The sequence below is a fragment of the Taeniopygia guttata genome, chromosome 15 (assembly GCF_048771995.1).
Source record: "Taeniopygia guttata chromosome 15, bTaeGut7.mat, whole genome shotgun sequence".
NCBI lineage: Eukaryota > Metazoa > Chordata > Aves > Passeriformes > Estrildidae > Taeniopygia > Taeniopygia guttata.
Genome location: NC_133040.1, coordinates 8,446,364 through 8,467,784, shown reverse-complemented (window position 1 = coordinate 8,467,784; position 21,421 = coordinate 8,446,364). Strand labels below are relative to the sequence as shown.

Genomic DNA, 21,421 nt, shown 5'->3' with positions numbered 1-21,421 from the left:
GAGCTTTGTTAGAGATGAGGCAGTGCTTCAGAAGATGCAAGTGTGTTTTGAAGACTTGCATCTGAGCTGCCTCTTAGTATCCTTAAAATCCTTTCACAGAACCTTCCCTTCTGGGAGAGGAGTCTCGTGAACTCCAGCTGAGTGCCAGTTCATGAGGAAAAAGGCTCAGTGAGAGGAGAGAAACTTTATATACATGTGCACTGCTCTCACGTGTTGGGAGTCCAGGACCACCTGATAGCCATGGTGACACTTCAGCTGTGCCTGTGCCCCCTAGAACAGTGAGGCTTGGGAGTGGTGGGAGTTTATTTCCTATTCTAAGTCCTGCTTAACTTATCTGTGTCCATTGCTGCTTCCCATCTATGTATTTTAAGAGTTAGGTTTTTAATTTCCTGTGTTGTGTTAAAGCTGTGTGCAGCCTCAGCTGTGTTTTCATAAGGATTCCTCCCTTCTAGCTGACTGGGTAGAGTGGTGTTTTTAAGCTCCTGCCAGCCTGTTTTAATGTCTTACTAGAGAACAGCTGGAAGAGCTCTAATGAAGTCCCGAGTAACTTACAAGGACCTTTTACAAAAGAAATTATTTTATTCAACTGGAATGATGCTTGCTTGAACCCTGACTTGCTCAGTGACTGACAAGGAGGCAGGCTGGTAGCACTGTTGATCCTGGGGTTTGTTCAGCAGGCTGTTCCCAGCTTGGCAAGAGTTTCATACGTATAGTTCTTAAAATAACGAGAGCTGATGTTGCACTGCTCTGATTAGAAGAGCCAGATGAAAATTATTTTAATCCCTTCAATGTTTATTTTCACACCACGGTCCCTGGAAAGCCTATATCTCAGGAGAGGCCACTCCAGAGCTTCTATATTTGCAAATTTTGATCACTAATACATTATTTAAAAAACTTGGCTTGTGAGAACATTTTGAGACATTCTTGCTGTATCTATGGATGCAGGGTGGAGGGTGGCAGGTGGCGGTTTGCAGGGGTCATTTGGTAGGGTCTGTTGTTAAGTACTGGACTGTGGTTCACCCAAACACTGGGTTTGGGATGAGAATTCTGGTTTGGTTGGGTAATGATGTGTAAGGGTTAGGCCTAGACTTGGATTCATACCCTAAAGGTACAAATCCTTGCTGGCCATGTGCCCTAACCTACTGTGAATTTAACCTATCAACCCTTCCTAGGTCTAGCATGAGCGTTAATGATTCTTGTAGGTGTAAATCTTGATCCTAATTGCCTTTCCTCTTAGCTCCACCTTTAGACCTAGTCTTTGTGATAAAGCTCTTGGGTATCCAGTGCTGCTGACCATAGCTCACAGGCAGCCACAGTCCTGCCTGGATCTGCCTGGCAGCTCTTGCTGAGGGAAGCCCTAAACCTCACCAGATGCCACTTTTGGACACAGTTAATAACCCAGATTCAGCACCCAGTGCTGGCCTGAGTTCATCATGAGAGACTCAGGGCTGAAAACAGCCCTGACCTCAGAATAAGCTGGGAATGCAAATGCTTTCTCTTGTTACCTGTAGGAACCATTCAGAAATGGTCTGTGGGGGAAAAGACATCATATGTGGGAATAAAATGACAAATTAGAGTTAATTGCTGTGAGACTCTGCCCTCTGGGCTCCTCAGAGAACTGGCATTGTAAGTTTTTCATCTGTGGTTATTTTTCTTTCCTCCTTCCCAGCTATGCGGACACTTAGTGAAGACACCATCAGGCTCTTTCTCCAGCAGATAGCAGGTGCCATGAAAATGCTGCACAGCAAGGGCATCATCCATCGGGACTTGAAGCCACAGAATATCCTCCTTTCCTATGCTGGAGGCAGGAAATCAAATCCCAACAACATTCGCATAAAGATAGGTAAGACACTGCTACAAACATCACCCTAAGCACTCAGGTTTGGTGATGGATAGATGAAAACCTCCATCTTACTTTGGGGAACTAGGAGGAGGAAAGCATTGCTTCACTTTAAAAACACCCTAATGTTTTTCATTCTTAACTCCTCTGCTAAATGTAGCCTTTTAGCTGCCTCCAAGCAGTAGGAGCAAAAGCTTTCTGCTTTGCCAGGACACAGATTTAACACAAAGGAATTGGGCAGGCCTTGCTCTGCTCTCAGTTGAATGGTGCCACCCTCAGTAAAAACAAACACCAGCCTGCCCTAACTGGCTGGTAATCTCCAGGTTTACCAAGAAATAAGCAGAAGTTGTGACTTTTGTCTTCAGCTTTTAACAGTATTGAAGTTAAATGTTGTTGTCTGAAGACCTGATGCTAGTTGCTCTCCTGGCTGGCCTCAGAGAGTGCAGTGGGTTGGCATGCAGACCCAAAAGTGGGGGTTTTCTCAGTCTGAACCAGAGACAGGCTTCTCAGCTGCATCTTGAAGAAATTCACATTCTGCACATTAGGCAAGTGGCACAGATGGACCAGTAGTTGGGATGAGTGCTCCAGAAATCCAGTTACAGAGCACACTTATTCCCTGCAGTCCCTCAAAAATAAGATGATATCACCCTCACATGTGGGCTTTTGGTTATGTTACAACTCAGAGCTGAAGCTAACACCAATTAGGTAAAAGTGTTCCTCACCTTAACCTTGTGCTGTGGAGAAAAGTGTTTGTGCTTTCCTTCAGCTGGGAAATTATTTCCAGTGGAAAAGTTTGAAATGTTGCTGTTGTTTGACTGAAGCATTTTGATGTGTTTTTTTGTTTTGTTTTAGTTTTTTGTTTTGTTTTGTCAAGTGCAGAGTTAATATCTGTAGGGAAGGGATTGGGAGCTGCAAACAGGCAGGAGGGCGGTGGGCACAACTGCTCTGGGTGTGATGTAACCTGCAACCCTCCTTGTGCTCCCTGAGGGGTACATGGTCCAGGGAGAACCTGGCTGTACCAGTTCATTAGTGACAGATGACAGTGTAAACAGCTGTGTCAATGTCCCAGCTTGAAATATCTGGTAACCTTGAGAGAACATCTCAGTGTCATATGATCAGATGCTGAGTAACCTGCAGAGGTAATTCCTCTTAGTATTCCTTGTTCCTGGCTCTTCTACTTGCTAAGTGAACTGTGGCTCAGTTATCTGTCCTAGTGCTGGAGTTAGCACTGTTGTACCCTCCTAAAGGAACAGAACAAGACTAATTTTGGTAGTGCTGGTCTAGAAATGTGGGTAGTGGCGAGTAGTGGTTCCTCCTGGATGTGTTTCACATTACAGCCTTTTCAATGGAGGGCAATTTTCAGTTCCCCAAATGAAAGGCTGAAACAGCAGCAGATGAACTGACTGATTATGAACTGGCACATTCTCACTGAAGTCAGGAGAGCCTTCCCAGCTGACATTTCAGAGTGCAGGCAAATTGGTACTGATCCCTGAAAAAGGGATGGGAGTTTGTTCATCTGGCTACTTTTGAGGCTAGGTCTGTCCTTTTGTAGTATCTGTACTGTGCATTAATAACTAGCACAAGGATGCTGTTGCTCATGAAGTGCTGTCAAGGTCTTGCTAAGATGGAATAGAGTCTGCAAAAATTGATGGGAAGTGAAGGTAAAGTAGGAAGAATCAACTGAAGAAGGTGCAGGCCCCCTAGAGCTGGTGTCTGCTCCTGACCTACCTCTGTTTCTCTTGTAGCTGACTTTGGGTTTGCCCGGTACCTGCAGAACAATATGATGGCAGCAACATTGTGTGGTTCACCCATGTACATGGTAAGTGTGAGTTTTCTAGAGGATTTTCTGTGTTGTTCTTGCTTTGCTGCCCAAAAGCAAGGCTTTGTTTTTATCTAGTGTTTTCCCCAGAGGTGGAATTTTGTTTACTTGCCAGAAACCAGCTATTACACAGTCCTGCAGTTCTGGCTGCTGGTAATGTCAGACAGCAGGTGCCTGTGTTGTCATGTAACTTCCAGGTGAAATGTGGATAAACCATGCTTTCAGGATGATTGCTTAGACTGTGAAACTGATGTGTATAAGAAACCAAACGGATCCCTTTTACCCTCTTTGTACTTTCCACTCTGGGATCAGGTTGTGATGAGGTGATTTCTTATTTGTGCTCATGGCAGCAGTCAAGGTCTTGGTGTCACATCAAGTCAATGAAAGGAAAAATGAAAAAACTAGACAGAAATAAAGTGTCAAAACCAGACTTGTAATAGTTCCTGGGGACGTGGGTGTCTGAGCTCAAAGTAAAAAGATGATGTGAGTCAATTTAGGTTGAAGTTTTTACAGGTGCCCTGGGGTAGAAGGCACCTCATTTCAGACACAGTCTAATCCACTCTTAAGATTTTTGTCTGTAGTCTTTGGGCAGATTTAGGCTGGGCTGTGCTGCACTGCACAGGCCTAGTGCATTTGGTAGTCTGTTCCACAGAACTACCTCGAGCAAAACACACTTCCTCTTTCTCCCTTTTTTTGAAGCCTGATGTTTATTTGAACTATGCTATATGTGAAGATGATGTAACTCTCTTCTCCTGTGAGAGTTTCCTGAATTGTCTATTTTTAGTGATACTTTTTCTTTCAGAGTCTCTTGTGAAAGTAATTGAAAACACCCAGCTTATTTTCTGAAAGGTCTGGAGGAAACTAGTGATGATTTTTTTTCTATTTGTTTTTTATTTTTATTTTAAGCAACACTGGATGTTACAAGGAATCTCATCGTTTCATATTCTCTGTTTATTGATGGGTTTGAAGGAAGATAGAAAAGGAGGGTTCAGTTGGGATTTAGGGAGGGTTTTGAGGTCTTTCCCTACTGCTGTTGTAGGTCTTGTGCAGGAGACCTGGGAACATCTGCTGACAAGGCAGGACTTTATTCCCTGCTTTAGCTCACAGCCTATGGCTGCTTTATTTAATTTTGCTCTTTTGGAAAACCAGAAAGGTATTTTACCCCTACCAAAAGAAGCTTTCTGTCTGAACCCCAGTATGATCCATGCCGTGGCAAGACTTGAAACCTCCTTGTCCAGTTCTTGTCCTGCTGCTTTGGCTTTTTTTGATTTTATGCCTCCTTCCTTTAGGGACAGACCAAGTTCCTGTCTACAATTTACTTGTTGCCATTTTTTTTTCCATGACGTGTGGCCTTTACTTCTACCAGAGCTAAAAAATTGATCCTGTTCCATGCTGGCAGCGCTGCAATGAAATTTGTAGTTATAAACACGTGGGATTAGCCAGGCTGCCCTCCTATCCCTCCTCTGCTAATGCTCCTGAGGCTCTGGGGGCTTGCACTGTCCCCAGCTTCTGGAACCAGCCTGGGAGGGAGCAGCTGAGGGCACAGTGTGGGATTAGAAACCAGAGTCTGAGGCACAGCAGGGCTCAAGCTGTTGGGCTGGAACACTGCCTTTGAGCCCAAACTGTGGCCTTGGCACCAGGCCCTGGAGCTTCAATAATGTGCTGCCATCTTGGGCTAAATGAGGGATGTGCCCAAGGATGCAGTTCAGGATGGAGGCTGGAGTTTACCTGTGCAGTGAGAGCCTTTGCTGCTCTTGGTCTTGCTCCTTGCTTTGGTTGAGAAAATCTGTTTGTGATTTCAGTGGCATTTCTTCTGCTGGATTCAGCAGAAAACGGTACACTGGGAGAAGGGGAAGTACTGAGTTTGCCCAAAATACACAATATTAGGATGTATTTTTGTCTTCTGAATGAAAGTCTATGCTTCCTGCACTTAAATAGGGAAGTGGCCCTTTCAATATAGTGTTACAGTCTTATTGGGAATTAACTTTCATGGTTATTGGGGAATGTAAGCTCAAGAGGTTTTATAGAATAATAGTGATTTATCTCTTGGAGTTGCTAAAAAAACCCACCAAAACTACTATTTTTATAAAAGAAATCTCCCCTCTCTCCCTGAAAAGGCACCAGAAGTCATTATGTCACAACACTACGATGCCAAAGCTGACCTCTGGAGTATAGGAACCATCATTTATCAGTGTCTAACAGGAAAGGCTCCCTTTCAGGTGAGTTGTTTAGATTTGATGTTTATGACTCTCTCCTGCTTTTATCTCTTATCTTTTCCTTCTAATCTGGTTACTTTAAGGCTTCTGTCATCTCCAATATCAACTCGCATAGATCCAGCCTCATGAAAGTCTGACTAACACCTTGACAGTGTTGTGCTTTATATGTTGTAATTCTGCTTGTATTACTGGAATATGACTCTTCTCTGGGCTGTCTTTCATTAAAATGTATTTCCCAGTTATAAGAGCTTAAGCAGGGTCACTTATTGAGAAAATTACCATGAATCAGTTAAAGCAGTGGGGTTTTTTTAAGCCTATGCTTAGAAAATCTGTTTCTGTTTACTTTCTATTTACTGTCTATCTGTTTCTATTTACTAATTATACACTGTAGTCAGTGTATAATTTATAATTATAATTCTATTGGCTATAGAAGGACTATAAGAAAGATTGTAATTGCAAGTTAATGTTCAGGATGATTTGGTGGTAAGTAGTGTATTGCAGCTAAATCAACTGGGCTTTCAGAGCAGTTAAGTAGGATAATATCAAAAGGTTTTTATCTGTCATCTCACAGCAGTCACTTCCAGCCTGAAATGTTTATGTTCATCAGATTCAAGCCCCTCCAAATACAACACAGTCCTGTAAAGCTCCACCCTGTACTTAATGCCATAACTTCTGGATGAGCTACAGCATATCCTTTGTGAACAGCATTCTCTGATTTTTTTTTTTTTTTTGAATGGTGGAGAATTCACCACAGCCTTACTCCTGTTGCTTCAGAATTACTTCACATATTTTTCATCATCCATAGCTGGAATTCATCTAGACTCAGTGTAATTTTTTTGTTAGCCATGCTGTGTTCTACTTTACTTGTTCCATCTCTGAATGAGATCAGCAGATTCTCCCTTGAAATGACTCTTTCAAAGTATTGTATTTGTCAGGGTTTTCCCCCCATTGCTTTCTGGTCCTCTCTTCTTGTGTCCTGACATCCCTTTATCCCCTTATCCCGATTCCCTAACAAAATAAAATGGGAAAAATCCCCAAAAAAACCCCAAAAATGAATAAAAATGAAACAACAACAAATAGCACAAAAGAAAGTCAGTCAGAGGGAAATTTATGCTCAAGTAATAAGGCACATTTTATGAAGTGAAGGACTTTATGAGCTTTAGTTCCACAGCTCTTTAGGATTTCACACAAGACCTTGAATGTTTATGCAGTTACATCATCAGGGAGGATAAAGCGAGTTCTGACTCTGTTGCAGGAAAGAGTGGGCAAATACAGGAGTAAACTAATGGTATGTTTTGGTTTTGTCTAGAGCCAAGAACACTTTTTTTCCTTCAGGGTAATTTTTTCCTGCTCCTATAAGAATCTTCCACTCCAATGCTTTATATTCTGTCCACCAGCTTCCTCTGTATTTAGAGCAAGACTTCATTTCCTTTGCATGTTACTTTTTTTATAAACCCCTACAAAATGCCCTGAAACTTCTGAATGGCTTCTGTTTACTGGCTGCACCCACTTGTCATCAGAGCTGGTATCTTTGTTTGAGAGGAGAAAAGGACTGTTAGGATGAAAGAAAATAAATATTTGTGTGTTAAAAAGAAAATGGAGGGGAGGAGAAAGCAAGCTTTGACTGCATGCATAGGAGAGCCTGGCATAGATTTTCCCCTTGCATCTTGGTGCCTTTTAGTCTCTAAAGGCACCTTGATACCTACTCATTCAAATTATTTAATTGCTGTTTAATGTGGTGACTTTATCATAGGGGCTCTTTGTCTCTGATTGAGGCATGGCAATGCCCTGCCTTGGAGTGGGCAGTGAAGGGACACTTCATTCCCTGCCCAGCATTTCCTGACCTTGTTTTGTGCTTGCCTCATTAGATAACTCTCTCCCATCAACATCTGTTGGGCTGGGAATGGAGGTTACTGGTTTCTCTATTTCAGTTTTCCCCATACCCTTTCCTCTTTTGGAGGTTGTATTTTGAAACAAAATGCCAGGCCCTGTTTGTGACTGCAGTAGCAGCTGTGGATGTGTTTGATCAGGGGGAGAGAGGAGCTCAGCCCAGATAGTTCTTTGTGCCCCATCTATTTGTTTTGGCCATGCGTGTCACAAATTGCCTTCCAGCTTGAGATGCAGGTGAAAAAAGCCTGTCTAGGGGAAGCTGGTTAAAGGTTAACTGGCTTTCTGTCTTTGGCATGACTGTGTTGTAAGAATTTGCTGATGGTCACTGAGCAGGCAAGAATCTGGTGTTTAGAGGGCTTTTAGGAGAAAAGAGGGGTAGGGACAGAGGTGATTGGGACACCATGAGTAGGAGTGAGTGCTTTTGGGAGGGATGTCTACCAATAGGTGGGAAGAAAACAGGCAGATTCCACACAGTGCCACCAGCAGACCCAGTTGCACAGGGAAGCCAGGAACTGGATTTCTGAGTGAACCTCTTCAGGCTAAGTCCTCAGCTTACTTTCCCTCCCTGGCTGGCAAAGACAGCTCCTCTCCTCTGTCTAGCTGAGATTCCCATGGGAATCTGGAGCTGGTGGCATGGAACACAGTGAGTTTGGGTGCTGTAGCTGCCACTGCCTGAGCCAAGGAGGCACCTTCAGGAAGATGCAAACAAAAAGGGCTTGAGTGTTATCTGCAGTGAGGAGGAATGAGCTGCCTAAAAATAAAACAGGACTTTGGGGAAATGGCTTAGATGGAAAAAAGATGAAATGTGTGGAAAGACTGAGGCAGCTGTCAATCCTGAAAGTGCTTGTAAATCAAGACAGAGATGTGCATGTGCATGAATGTAGTTGCTGGCTGTCTCAGAGTTAAAATTAACTATAGCTGGGTCACCCAAGGCAATTTCCCAGAGCCATTCCTGTGCCTTCCCTGCCTCACTGCACACAGAGAAGGAAGAAGCTGCTGATGCTCAGATGTGAACAGTTGGTAGGATGGCTGGTGAAGCTTTCTTAAGGAGCTTTTTGTATTAAACGTGCCCATAAACAAAACAGTGAGACTGCCATAGGGATGAGATTAATGGGATTCATAATCCCTATAAACAGATTTGTTGAGCACTGTATTAATGTGGAATTGTTAATTTGCCTTGCCTAATAAGTGGTCTGCACTCACATCTCTGCATTTCTGTCACTGAGGACAGGACTTAAACATTTCCTGCTCCTGCTGACCAGACCTGGGAAGTGCCTTGGGAGTGTAGTGGTTTATTCTTGTCCTTACCTGAGTTGAAAAGTTTGGGACCCCATGCCCACCGTGAGGTGATGCTGGCTGTGTAAACAAGTGACAACCAGAAGCAAAGCTGGAGGCAAGAGAAGAAAGATTTACACAAAGTCTAAAACAGTCCAAAACCAATCTAGTCCTTGTCAGATGGTCTTTTAAATATGATTAGTTAAATGACCTCAATCTCCTCTTTCTTTTTTTTTTTTTTTCTCTGTGTGGGAGGAATCACACTGATATTTCTGGTAGCTTCTGTTGTGTGACCCCTTTTAAATCTTGGTAAGCAGACACCCCACTGAGCACGTGTGGGTTGTGTCAGAGCTGGCTCTGGCTGTGGCAGTGGGACATCAGATCCTGCTAAACACCACAAACCTGGTTGTCTGCTGTCTGAGCCTTTGCAGCAATCTTGAGCTTTCTAAGGACATGGTGCCCTGTGTCTGGGGGAGAGTGAACCAAAGAGCAGAGATGTGACAAGAGAATTAGTGCGAGTTTTTCTGCCTGGTCTGGCAGCTCTGAAAGAGTTAACCTGCCTGTTTATGTTCTCATTCCAGATAGGTGAAAAATTAATTTCCAAGTCTGGTGTACCAAGTTCACTGCTTTAATTCTGAGTTAATTCTGTCTGCATAAGTACTGGGATTATGTATCACTTACAGCAACTGCTATGTTGTGAAATGGCCTTGAGGAACACCAGGAAAGGCTGGGTTTTATGCCAAGAATTTGAACCCCTGGTATATTTGTTAGGCAGCTTGCTCTTCTGTTCCCAGCTCTGTTCCTTTGGAGTGCTCTGTGTCCATGGGGACAGGAATTCCTGGAACTAGTGGGTAATTCTGCTGAGACTGGGTGCAGTGATTGACTTGTTGCTGTAGTCAGTGGAACACTGGCTTTTGGACCAGTGTCTGTGAGTCTTACCCTGCTCTGTTGGCAGTAAAGAGATCCATGGATTGCTAAAGAAAAAGGTTCAGGGTGTGGGTTTTTTGTTTGCTTGTGTCTGGTCCTTACACTTTCAAGTCCTCTGAATGCCAGCCACTTAGTTGTGGGAATCTTAAAATAACAGAAAGTATTTCCAGTAGGTTTTCAAGCTTTTCCCTAGAGCTTCTGAGCTAGAAACAGCATTACTTATTTTTTTTTCTTTCTAACATAACCAAATCCCCTTTCTTCACCTCTAGATCCCCAAGGAAAGGGTTCAAGAGTAGGGCAATACCATACACCTGCTATGGAGTGTTGAATAGACTGGGCTCTTCAGAGAAGGTGTGAAAGTCTCTGGCCCTCTTCTGTCTGAATGTAGGGCTTTTGCATCCAGCCGTGGCTCAAGCATGACAAATCCACTGCTGAGTGCTTTTGGAAGCACCACCCTGCCTGCTTTTCACATGCAATTCACTGCCAGGCAGCCAGCACTGAAGGGGATTTGGCAGGGTTCTGCTGAATGCCTTTGTTGGCTCAACATATTTCCACTGCTGCTCAGGACAAAGTAACAGAGTGGCAGGATTGAATTTGCCCAATTGCCTCTATATATAGAAAGGGTAGACAAAACCAAAATGCAGCTGCTCCTAGTGGCACGAGAGGGGGACTGAGGGTGTGAACTGACCTGCTGGTGTGCCCTCCTGACCTTAGGGAAAGCTGAGCTGTTCTGCATCCCTGGTTCTGATAGATGGGTGCTGTCCCACAGGTAGAAGTTGGCTCTGTGTCCTTGAATGGTGTGATTGTTTCTTGCCTCTGGAGTTTTTATCTTGGGCAGGGTGTATCTGCTTGGAAGGCAGATTTCAATTTAAGTTTTAGCTTTTTTAGATGAGGGAATTCAAGTGACATTTTTACTGTATTACAAACTTGAGTTGTTTTTTTTTTTTCCATGATTCTTAGAGAAACACTACTTATTGAAAGGAGAGGTGAGCAAAGTGGCTGAAGGTCCTAGTGTTTTATGAATTGTATGACAGCAAGAGAGCAATGGACAGGTTACTGGGAGCAGAACTGTGTGACTCAGTCAATTAATAATGAAATTACACGAAGCTGCAGTTGGTTTTACCAAATTAATAGTGATCCATGGCTGCCTGTGCTGGGCGCTCATTTGAATGATTTCTTCCCCTGGTATCTGCACTGGGGACCAGCCTTAAATCACAGGCTCAGGGACAGCCCAAGTGAGGGAGTGTGGTCTGGGTGGGGAGGAGCCTGGCAGGGTCCCTGCAGAGCAAGTGGGGATGGTACTGGGACAGCAGAATGTGGAGGAACAGCATCCCTACAGAGACATCGCTTGAGTTTGAACAAAGAGGAGGAAAACTTCATTGAGAACTTTGTTTCTGTCCAAGCCAGTGCTTAGAAACCTTCTCTAATGAACTGGTCTTCCTATATGTGCTGCTTTGAATATACTCTCTATTGCCAGGAAAATTTCTAACAAAACAGTGTTTGAAGTAGATCAGAGCTTCATTGTATTTGTGAAACAATTGAGCTGTTGCAACAGGAAATGACCAGAGCAAACAGCCAAGGCTTGTATCTCTGAAGGGAATGAGCCCTTCCCTCCCTGGGCTGCAGTTCTGCCCCTCCTTTTACTTTGTCTGTCAGGAATATTTGTCATCACTCTGGGCAATGTGGCCAGGCCGTTTGGTGCAGTGTGTATGCTTGCCTCCCTGAAGCTTGCCAATTATTAATCTAATTACATTCCAAGATCTGCCAGGGGGAAGGTGTAAAATGGAATTTTCCTGAATCAAATTGAGTGGCAGCAGTTGGAAATTATGATGCAGTTTGACATCTGTCTAACAAGGTGCTCTGCTTTAATTTTGATGTTCTTTTGGTGTAGCTTCTGTTCATAAGGCTGTGTAAAAAACACTGCCCTGACGAGTACTACACAAGTGTGTTGATACTATCAGCTTTTGAGACTGCCTTTGGTTTCTTTTGAGGTTTTTTTACTGAGCTCTCAGTTATCCTTAATTTTCATCTTCAGCCAGAGGGAGTAGGTGATGTTGAAACAGCATCTTATGTGGCTGCTTTTCCAGCCATACAGTAGTAGTGGTATTTTGATGGCCATCTGCAGATTGGCCTGTCTGATTTGCCATTTTAAGCATCTTAATTGACCTTAAATGCTTCTAATTTAGAAAGAGAAGTAGGTGGAAGGCTCATAGGGTTTTTGAGCCTGCTCTGAACATCAGGAGAAGGTGCCTGTTGCCTCCTCATTCACACTTTCCTACACACTCTGCTGCACTAATAATTGATTGCAGATGAATCCCTCTGATCTTCCTGCCTGGTTTATGTGCCTTCATGTCTGTGTTGTGCCAGCCAGCCTGCTCTGCCTTTAATAAAGCAACTTTGCCTAAACAGAAAAGCTTGAGACACTAGGGTTAATTTACTGGCCTGTATTATTCATTGCATGAAAACAAGTGGAGAATTTATATTAGGGGATTTTTATGTGTCTGTGCTTGTCTACTGGTGATTTTATTTTTAACCTCAGCTGTAAACCTCTTGTGCCTAGCCCCCACCTTTTATTTTTTTAATCCCATCTCTCAGAATTTGGAATCTTGTCATCAACATCCCCCACAGTTGTGTTTATTACTGCACAAATAAAATAGGAGCTGTGGCTTGTGACCTTCTGGCTTCCTGGAACTAAAGTAGAAAATCCTAATTCAGTTGCTGTTTCTCCATGTTCCTAGCCTCTTCACAGATCCCTTGCCCATCAACAGGATCTCTGCCCCTTTTCTAAATGCCCTGCAGCAGTAATCCATGTTCTCAGCAGGATCTGCCATTCATCATTTGGGACTCCTCACGTCTACAATTATTTAATCTCCTGGGTGAGGCTGTTAGGCCAGCCCAAACCTGAGTATCTGAGCCCACTGCAGTGAAGCTCAGCCTGTGGAAGGACAGAACCAGGTCAGGGACAAAAGGGCAGCAGGTTGAAATGTTGTATTTTCACTGCAGCACAGGGCTGGCTTTTCAGTCTAAAGCAAGCTGCATTGTCTGTGCTGGTCTAGCAATTAAAAAGTGTCTCTGCTCTTCAGAGCTACAGTGAAATAGAAATGCTAACCCCTTTCCTTCATTGTCAACTGCTTCATGTGCTGATTTCTTTCTCCCCCACAGGCCAGCAGCCCACAGGATCTCCGCCTCTTCTATGAGAAAAACAAGATGCTGATGCCCAAGTAAGAATTTTTCCAGTGTCAATGTTTGTAGGCACTTGTTTACTCTGTGTTTACACCTGTCCTTGCATGCTCCTGGCTTGTCACTTGGGGAGGTGACTAAAATATTTGGCCTCCTGCCTTTCCCCATTCCTGAAGCCAGCAGTGATGTGTCCCAGGGAAAGTCTGACATTAGCAGATAGCCAGGGCTGGGGTGCTCTGTCTCTCTGCAGACACTGTTCTCCTACATGGCAAAAATTCAGGGTTGTTGGTGATTCCAGGAGCCAGCTAGAGGTCCTGAGAGCCTTGGGAGGAACTGAAGGCAGTTGTGGGATCGTGCGGGCAGCCAGGCTGCAGCCTCTGCTGTAACCTGCCCTACCTGACTGCAGATCACATTCCCATTTCTCACGTGTCAGGGCAGCAACTGCTTGTGTCCATCCTGCTCCTGGGGGAAATACTATAACCTCCCTGGAAATGGACACTGCTGCAGTTTCCAGGGAAAGAGAACTGCCCTCATCGCAAAGGGGTGTATGTTACCTCTCTGCTCAGTGCTGTGATTTGTCAGGGTATTTTGGTTTTGTTGCTGTGGTCTTTCCTTTTCATTTCTGAACTCTGAAAGCAGAAGCTCGTGCTGGCTCTGAAAACTTCAAACTGGTACAAAGACAGGACTGAAGTTCCCGATTATATATCTAAAATCTAGATGGCCTTTTTTAACCAGAAACCTAGCTCCCAGTTGGCAGAGGAAGTTCTATATGTGCAGGAAGTTCACTGGGTTGCTGTATATGGATTTTTCTTTTCCCTTATCAGTTCAGACAGCTCCAAGAGATAACTGTAAGGAACTGTCAAGAAGATGGAGCTCTTATCAATGCCTTGTGATATGCAGTTAATTTCCCTTTAATTACTTCCTTTTTTGATCTGGGGAGAAGGCACAGATTTCTACCAGGATTACCTCTGGGGCACCTGGACTGAATCAGAGGGTCTGATGGAGTAAAACACCTGAAAAGAAACAATTTAAAGCAAAAATATTACTGCATAGTTGGAGCCTGTCTGTGTGAGCAGAAAGTAGAGCTTCTGTTTTTCCTACACAGCCCAAAACATGGCTGCTCACCTTTGAGGTAGCCCCTCTTACTAAAAGAGAAATTAATCCATAAAACGGAGTATTCTTGTGTCAATCCCAGTGCCCTGCTGTTATTTGGCACATGGTGCAGGGAAGGGCAGAAATTGAACTCAGCTGTAAGAGGAGAGCATGTCTGTTCTTGTAGGGATTAGTCCTTTGAGTCCTTCAGTCTGCATTTGCCATTTTCATTTATTTGCACTTTTGATCTACTGAATTCTTCCAAAATTCAGATCCAAGCTGATTGTTTTTCTCACTGTGGAAGTCAGATCTGAGCTGGCCTTTGTGTAAGTGGCAATTCCCTCTTTCCACAGTCGATTTCTCTCTTTAGCATGGGCTGCAATCTGTGCTATTCCTGAGTAAACATGAAAAAACTCCTTGAGTGCCCTGCCAGCGCAGGATGAAACACAAAACTACTCCAGAGACCTCCTTCTCAGACTGCAGCAGTGACAGGATTTGGTTTCATTTTCCTTTGGGACTAGGCAGGCTGGCACACACTTCCTTTCCATGGCCAGGGAAAGTGTTTTGGCTTGGGAATGGAGTGGGGAAGTAGTCTCTGGCTGCACTGCTGCTGCTGGCAGGTGAGGAGATGCTGTTCTGAGCATTCTGGGGAGCCTGTGGCAGCAGAAGCCCGAAGACTTCACAATTTTAATAGTGCTGATCTAAATCATTAACATTCATTGTGCTGGTTTGCATAGCAAAGTACATCCAGGTCATGGGGGCAAGGAGGCAGATTTGTTGCTTATGTTTAAAAAGATGGCCCTAGAAAATAATACTGAAGGGTAGCAGAGCTTGATGCTTTGGACATGGGAGGTAAGAGGAGACAAACAGGCTGTTAATCTGCACCCTCTTCACCTGTCTTCTGCCATCTGAACTCCATGAGTTGATGTGCCTGTTTATTGGCTTTAAAACCAAGGTTAAAGTCATAGCTGGGAAATGGACTCATTTTGAATGAGAGCTTTATGTGTCACAGATAAATTAATGATGATGATAACACTGCAGGGCTGCAGGACTCCAGCACTAATGCATTTTTCAGGAGGCTGCTTACTGTGGTGTCTTTGGGTTATTCCATTACACAGTGTGCTTCCAAGGGACTCCTCTTTTGATGGGAGGCTCAATTTTAGTCTGAGTCCATCTGCATCCCTTCCAGAGTCCTGGTGGGCTCCTCCTGTGTCAACCTGAGAAGGTGCACAAAACCATTCTAACATCAGGGATCAAAAACCATCTCTTCCAGTACACACAAGGATGAGGGATACTTGTCATCATTCTTGGCATCATTGTGTTCAAATTCCTGCCCCAGGAAGACCTAGGGCTTCACAGAGAAATAACTGGGTGGTACTGAAATGTGTGAACATGTACCTTGCCTGCCATCTCCTGTTTCTGTGAACAGGAGTCTGGTGCTAGCTAGCACCCTTTTTTCCCCCTCACTGTTTTTGAGCTAGCTTCTGTTTTACCCCTGTCTGTGGTAGGGTGTGTTGGTGGAGATGATAAAGGAAGGGTTTTTTCCTCCCAGCATTGGTCAGGCTTGGCCTCAGGGCAGTGACTGATGCCAGAGCCACTGAGAGCTAAAATTACTGTGCTGGGCACACATATCATTACCTCAGCTGACCCAGCATGGGGAGAGGGGAAAGCCTGGCAGAGCGTGGGGGCCATGCTGGGAAGAGCCATGATAAACAGAATTAATACTGAGGGGAGCTGCAGCCACCCACGCTTCTCTAGGAGAGCTCTGCCCCAGCCCAAAGCCCCCAGCAGCACTTCTGGGGGTGGAGGGAAGTCAACAGAGCTGAAACCACTTATGCAAGAGCTGAACTCTGCTTTCCTTGCCTTAATCCGTTCATTTATTCCCTGCATTTTTCAATCTATGGGGGTTATGAAGAGCTGCCCTGGCCTCTCCTCCATCTGCTTGTGGGATGAGGAAGAGCACAGTGCTTTACCAGCTATTTTGTGCTTCAAAGGCTGTTGAAAAGAATATTTTCTTCCTAACTATGCTGAAAAGTGAGGTAATAACTGCACAAATTTTAGCTTGCTGAGGTGGCAGTTGCTCACATCTTAGTGGCCTTTGATTAATCTATGCTGTATGTCAAGGAAGCAAATAGAGAAAGGTTACTTGTTAGTCTTACATAAGCTGCACTGAAAAATAAGTGCCTTAATAAAATGGTAGTAATTGGTGATACATTTCACCACTAGTGTCTTAATTGGAAGCTTCCCCTTGGAAGTTGCTTTGTTCTAGTGATCTTATTCCCATCAGAGCAAGTAGGAGTGATTTTATTTATTATGTGTGAAATACTGTAAGTGGAATGGGCTTAGCTGAGCACCAGAGGGATGACACTTGTTAAGGGAAGGATCTGCAGGTGCTCATGGGAGAGGCCACTGAAGCAAAATTAGGTGTAGCCTGACCAGTGGCAGTAGGGAGTGAAAGCCAGAGACTCAAAATAAAGACATTTCTGATCAGCCTCCCTGCAGTGAGCTCCAGGTGCTCCTGGCCCAGCAGGCATGGAGTGAGTTTGCATTTGCCAGTTGCCTTCCTGAATATGTAAAAGCAGTTTAAGTAGACCACAAGTCTCTTATTTTGCTTTTGTTTTCAATCCTAGCATCCCCAGGGAGACATCAAGCCACCTGAGGCAGCTCCTGCTGGGCCTTCTGCAGCGTAACCATAAGGACCGCATGGATTTTGGTAAGGCCTCCTTCCAGTTTGATCTGCTGCCTGTCCCTGTGTACTGCACAAGCCTCTCTGCTTTTGGCTGGTGCTAGGAGAAGCATCCACACACCTGGATTTTACTTGTGCCTGGAGGGTTGTATAATCTTGGGGATTTTAGTTTATGTGCTGGTAAGATCAGTGCTGATTCCAGTACAATTTTGTAAACCAAGGAGACTTGGCACACTTTCAGCATGTTTGTTACTTGCATTCCCTGTCCTGGCCTCTGCTTTTATAATCTCTCTGAGCTGTGGTTAAATGTGCTACTAGGTAAAATGTGTCTTGTGTATCTGTGCTTTTCTGTCACAGTTTCTTCCCAGAGCTACAAGCTGCACTCAGTAAATGAACAATGCAGTCACTAGCCTCTGTTTCTCAGGGTTTGCTGTGATAATCTGAGCCAGGAGATGCTTCTGCTTGCAGACCCTTCTCTCCTTCAGTTTCTGGGGAAGGAAGCCTTGGTTCTTCTCAGGGATTAAGCTCTCCAAGCCTTTATCTCAGTCTCCTGTCACGGCTGACATGAAGATTCCCTCTTTTGTCTTAATTCCTTCCAAACTGAGATCAATAATTGTGAACCCAGTGGTTCTGACTTGGCAACATCTTACAGATGTGTTTTAGCTGAGCTCAAAGGTCTGAAGAACCTCCTAGAAAAGCCATGCCCTAGAGGAAACTAGACAGAAGTGGAGCCTTTCCTTGAATCACTGAAAGGACCAGGTCATCTAAAAGCAAACACATCCAGTGTGTGCTCAGGATGCTGGTTTTTAGTCAGACTTGGGTAAAATAGGTTGATATTTCTGGGGTTTGAGGTTTGGTTTTCTGTTGGGTTTTTGTTTGCTTATCTGCTCAGGAAAGTTTGTTTCCCTCATGGGCAGCACATACTAGGTGATGAATTGTTTTGCACCCTCTGTTATCCTTTTGGATTAGAGATACCAGGAAAGCCTTTCTGGGCATGGTCAGCTTGATAAGCAACTGTGGATTACCTGAGGTTGATCATAGTTACCCAGTGATGAATGCCAAGGACTGGTTACTGGAGTGTAGAAGTGAGAGAATGAGCCTTTTGAAAAGTGAGTTGTTGAAGCTCCTGACAGATTCGTGATAGAATCACCTGGCAGGGTTATTCCCTGCAGATTTTGTCTGGCCTGTGGATCTCTACCTCTTCTCTCATGCTGCTCTGCATTTCAAAAGAAGGTGTCTTTGAGGTTCTTGGTTCCCTGCTGTCAGAAATTGTCTGGCAAACCTTTTTAGCCCATACAAGCTGGTTTTGTACCACTTGGGAGTAGAGTGCATGGGTCTGTGTCTAACACTTGGAATTTTGAGCTAGTAGCTTTTGATATCACTCTGGACAACAGTTATAGCACATCTTGCAGTATTGAGATTTCTCCTGTCCTTAATCACATTTTTATCAATAAATTGGTATGTCCCCAGAGGAGAGGGTTTCCTGCTGTTCCTTGTTCCCTGAGACCCTCTGCCTGGAGATGTCACAGTGACCTCCACAGGGCTCCCCTAGAGCTCACTTGAGTCACACAACAGCACCCCATCAGCTTGAAACTTCATATACTTGTTGTGTGTCCCAGCTGCTGTTCTGCCAGGAACTGATGCTCTCTGCAATCTCAAGATTATCTAAAGGAAAACCAGGAGGGTTTCAAGTTGCAAGTTTCCTGCTGATGATTACAAGCTGGGTTGTTTGAATTTTGCTTTGCAAGCACAGCTAATAAGCAGTTTGGAGCGAGGAGGGGGGAAAACTGAAAGAAATCATCATTTCCACCCCCTCAGTTGAGTCAGCTTGGCTGAGGGATGGTGCCCTCCTCTAGTGCAGCAGGCTGAAAAAGAAGCAGGAAACCCCAGCAGCTGAGCAGCTCCCACAGGATGGGGATGTTCTCCATCCACAACAGATCTAATCTGTGAGATGCCAGTTTTCTCTGCCAAAGATTTCCATTCCTTGTCTTGGGCCAAGTTCCAGACCACTGCGCTCTGGCTGCAGGACCCTGGCACAGCAGTGGCAAGGAGAGGCTGGGGGACAGGGATTGTTGGAGGTTAAAAAGCAGACAAACAAAAAACCCAGTGACTGTTCTGGAAAGCTCAGTCACCAAAGAGGAGCTGTTTACAGAAGAAGTTTGTAGACCTTGGGTGTTGCAACAGGAAATCCATTCTGGGAAAGAAGCTGAAGCTCAGTAATCAGTGTTGATCCATGGCTGACGCTCCCAAAAGACTGAGCTGCTGATTGTGATAGGAGAGGGCTCTGGCACAGAGCTGCAGTGAATCAGAGATGAAGGAGCTGGGAGAAGTGGCTACTTGTGAGGACAGGCAAACATGCAGAGAGTGTTCAGCAAGCCAGGACAGAAGCTTTTCTTGGCCTGGATCTGTAGAATGAATTCCCATAGTGAGGGGAGGAAGCAGCAATGAAAGGGAGGGAGATCTGGGCTCTGGTTCTGGGGTGGCCCATTAGAATGCATTTCTGCCCTCAGTGCATGATGGATTTGAGCCTGTGTGTCATGGAAGATCACTCAGTGGAAGTTTTTGTCCATCATTCCTGTTCTGTGGAGTGAGTGGCTGTGCAGTGTGATAAATACAGCTCCCCTGGATCCCTACATTTAGGGTGATTCACCATCCTGATCAGCCAGGGATACAATTAATTTCCCATCCTTTTTTCATGAGCAGGTCCGGCATCAAGTCTCCAGCCTGTAGTCTTGACCACTTCTATATGCAACCAGAGTCAGTCAGCTTCCATTGTTTAATGGAAAAATCACTGTATAACACAGTAACTTCCTGTGTTTTATCTGCTTTGTAAACTTCTTACAGGCATTTTCTTTCACTGAGTCATTGTTCTTGATTTTTTTCAGATGAATTTTTCCATCACCCATTCTTGGATGCAAGTGCCTCTATGAAAAAATGTAAGTATTGCATTTTTGATTACAACTCTTTTTGAACCATGGCCTGACTTCCTTTGCTGTTAGTTCAAAAGGAAAGAAAAATACTGCTTTATGTTTGCTTAGTTATTTAGGCAGGGATTCAGTGTTTCTTACTGTGTCATGTCCAGATTTTGCCATCAAAATGTATTTAATTTTACTGAGTTATCTTCAAAGGGATGATTGGGGGATATTTAAAAGCCTAAAGTAGAAGCAAATATATTTGTGAAATGTATTCAGCTGCTTTGTGTGAAGTGCTTGGCCAGTGGGATTCTTGTAGGTACACAGAATTGTGCGTCATGGTCTTGCTTTTCATCCTCATCTGTAGGGCCATTCAGGCTAGTGAATGGTGCAAACTGGCACTCTTGGCCCTGCTTGCCAGGTTGGCTGTGCAAAGGCCAAATTTTGTGGCTATCAAATCTTGTTTCATCATTTACATCGATTTTCTTGATACATCTTGTTTTAGAAAGGTTACATTTATTACTCTGTGGGAGCCGGCCAAAACAAAGACAGATTTCCATAGCAAGTTCTCTCTTCCTCTTTTTGATTCAAAACTTTGGAAAAGTTGCAGCCACATGTATTATGGTTCAGAGGTTTGTTTTCAGTGGAAAACAATTCAGAATTGCTTCTAGTGCATGGGGCATCATAGTTCTCTTGCCAGGAGACTTGGGTTAGTGGAATTGTGTATGGTTGTCTTCTCTGGAGGGGTTCTCCAGGACATTTAATCTCCTGAGTAAATATAGCACCAAGAATCTTCATCAGTGACTAATTTGGGCTGTCCAGTGCAAAATCTTGGAGGAAACATGTCCAGCACAAGCTCAGTTTCCCTCTTGGGTGTGTGCCATGCATAGACACACCTTGTCTGATATCTACATCACTCTCTTGCTTTCCTGCTGCCAGAGCAGGACTTCTGAGCTGTCCCTGATGAGATTTTACCTGTGCACTCAGGTGATCGTCCTGCGGGCAAGAAAAGACGCTTCTGGTTTAGGGGAGCTTTCAAAGTAGCCAGGGCCCTGAATGCCCCTGTGCCAGCGGGATGTGGGGCCAGCCCTGGAACACAGGGCAGGAAAGGACCCTGGCCCTACAGGGCTGCTCCTAAGCCAGCCCAGCTCCTGGCACCTGCTGTCCTGCAGCTGCGTGGGGAAAAACCTTTGGAGTCTGATCCCCCTGTGGGCAGAAGATCTCCCCCTCAGGATGTTCTTGCATTCCCAGCAGCTCATCTCCTGCCTCCAGCTGTCCCACTACTTCACTGGCCAGGGGAGCAGAAGACCCCAGAAAAACAGGAAAGGGTTCTCCTGACTTGGCCCCGGTTTCCAACTTGTGCACACCTGCCATGCAGGAATCAGAGGTGCCATTGTGAACAGGAGGCTGTAGCTCAGCCTTTGCCCCCAGCTGCTCCAAGGTTAATGGTGTGGGGTCAAGGACCAAGAAAAAAAGCACCTTTACAGGCTGATAAGGCCTATGCAAACTCCAGACCTCTCTGTCACCCTGTTGATCCTCGCCTCCGGACATATATCCACAGCCTGGAGTCCTCTCCAGGCAGGA

General features: G+C 44.7%; 1 protein-coding gene across 3 annotated transcripts in view; it reads left to right on the top strand.

Moving 5' to 3' along the window:
* The window catches only part of ULK1 (unc-51 like autophagy activating kinase 1), a 72,925-nt gene that overhangs the window by 20,373 nt on the left and 31,131 nt on the right, over positions 1 to 21,421 (top strand). For all 3 annotated transcript variants that reach the window (XM_072935967.1, XM_030285385.4, XM_072935968.1), the window contains exons 7-12: positions 1,670 to 1,843; positions 3,586 to 3,659; positions 5,777 to 5,878; positions 13,130 to 13,188; positions 16,870 to 16,952; positions 19,811 to 19,861. In XM_072935967.1, the coding sequence (XP_072792068.1) occupies positions 1,670 to 1,843; positions 3,586 to 3,659; positions 5,777 to 5,878; positions 13,130 to 13,188; positions 16,870 to 16,952; positions 19,811 to 19,861 (543 nt within the window). The remainder of the gene's footprint in view (positions 1 to 1,669; positions 1,844 to 3,585; positions 3,660 to 5,776; positions 5,879 to 13,129; positions 13,189 to 16,869; positions 16,953 to 19,810; positions 19,862 to 21,421) is intronic.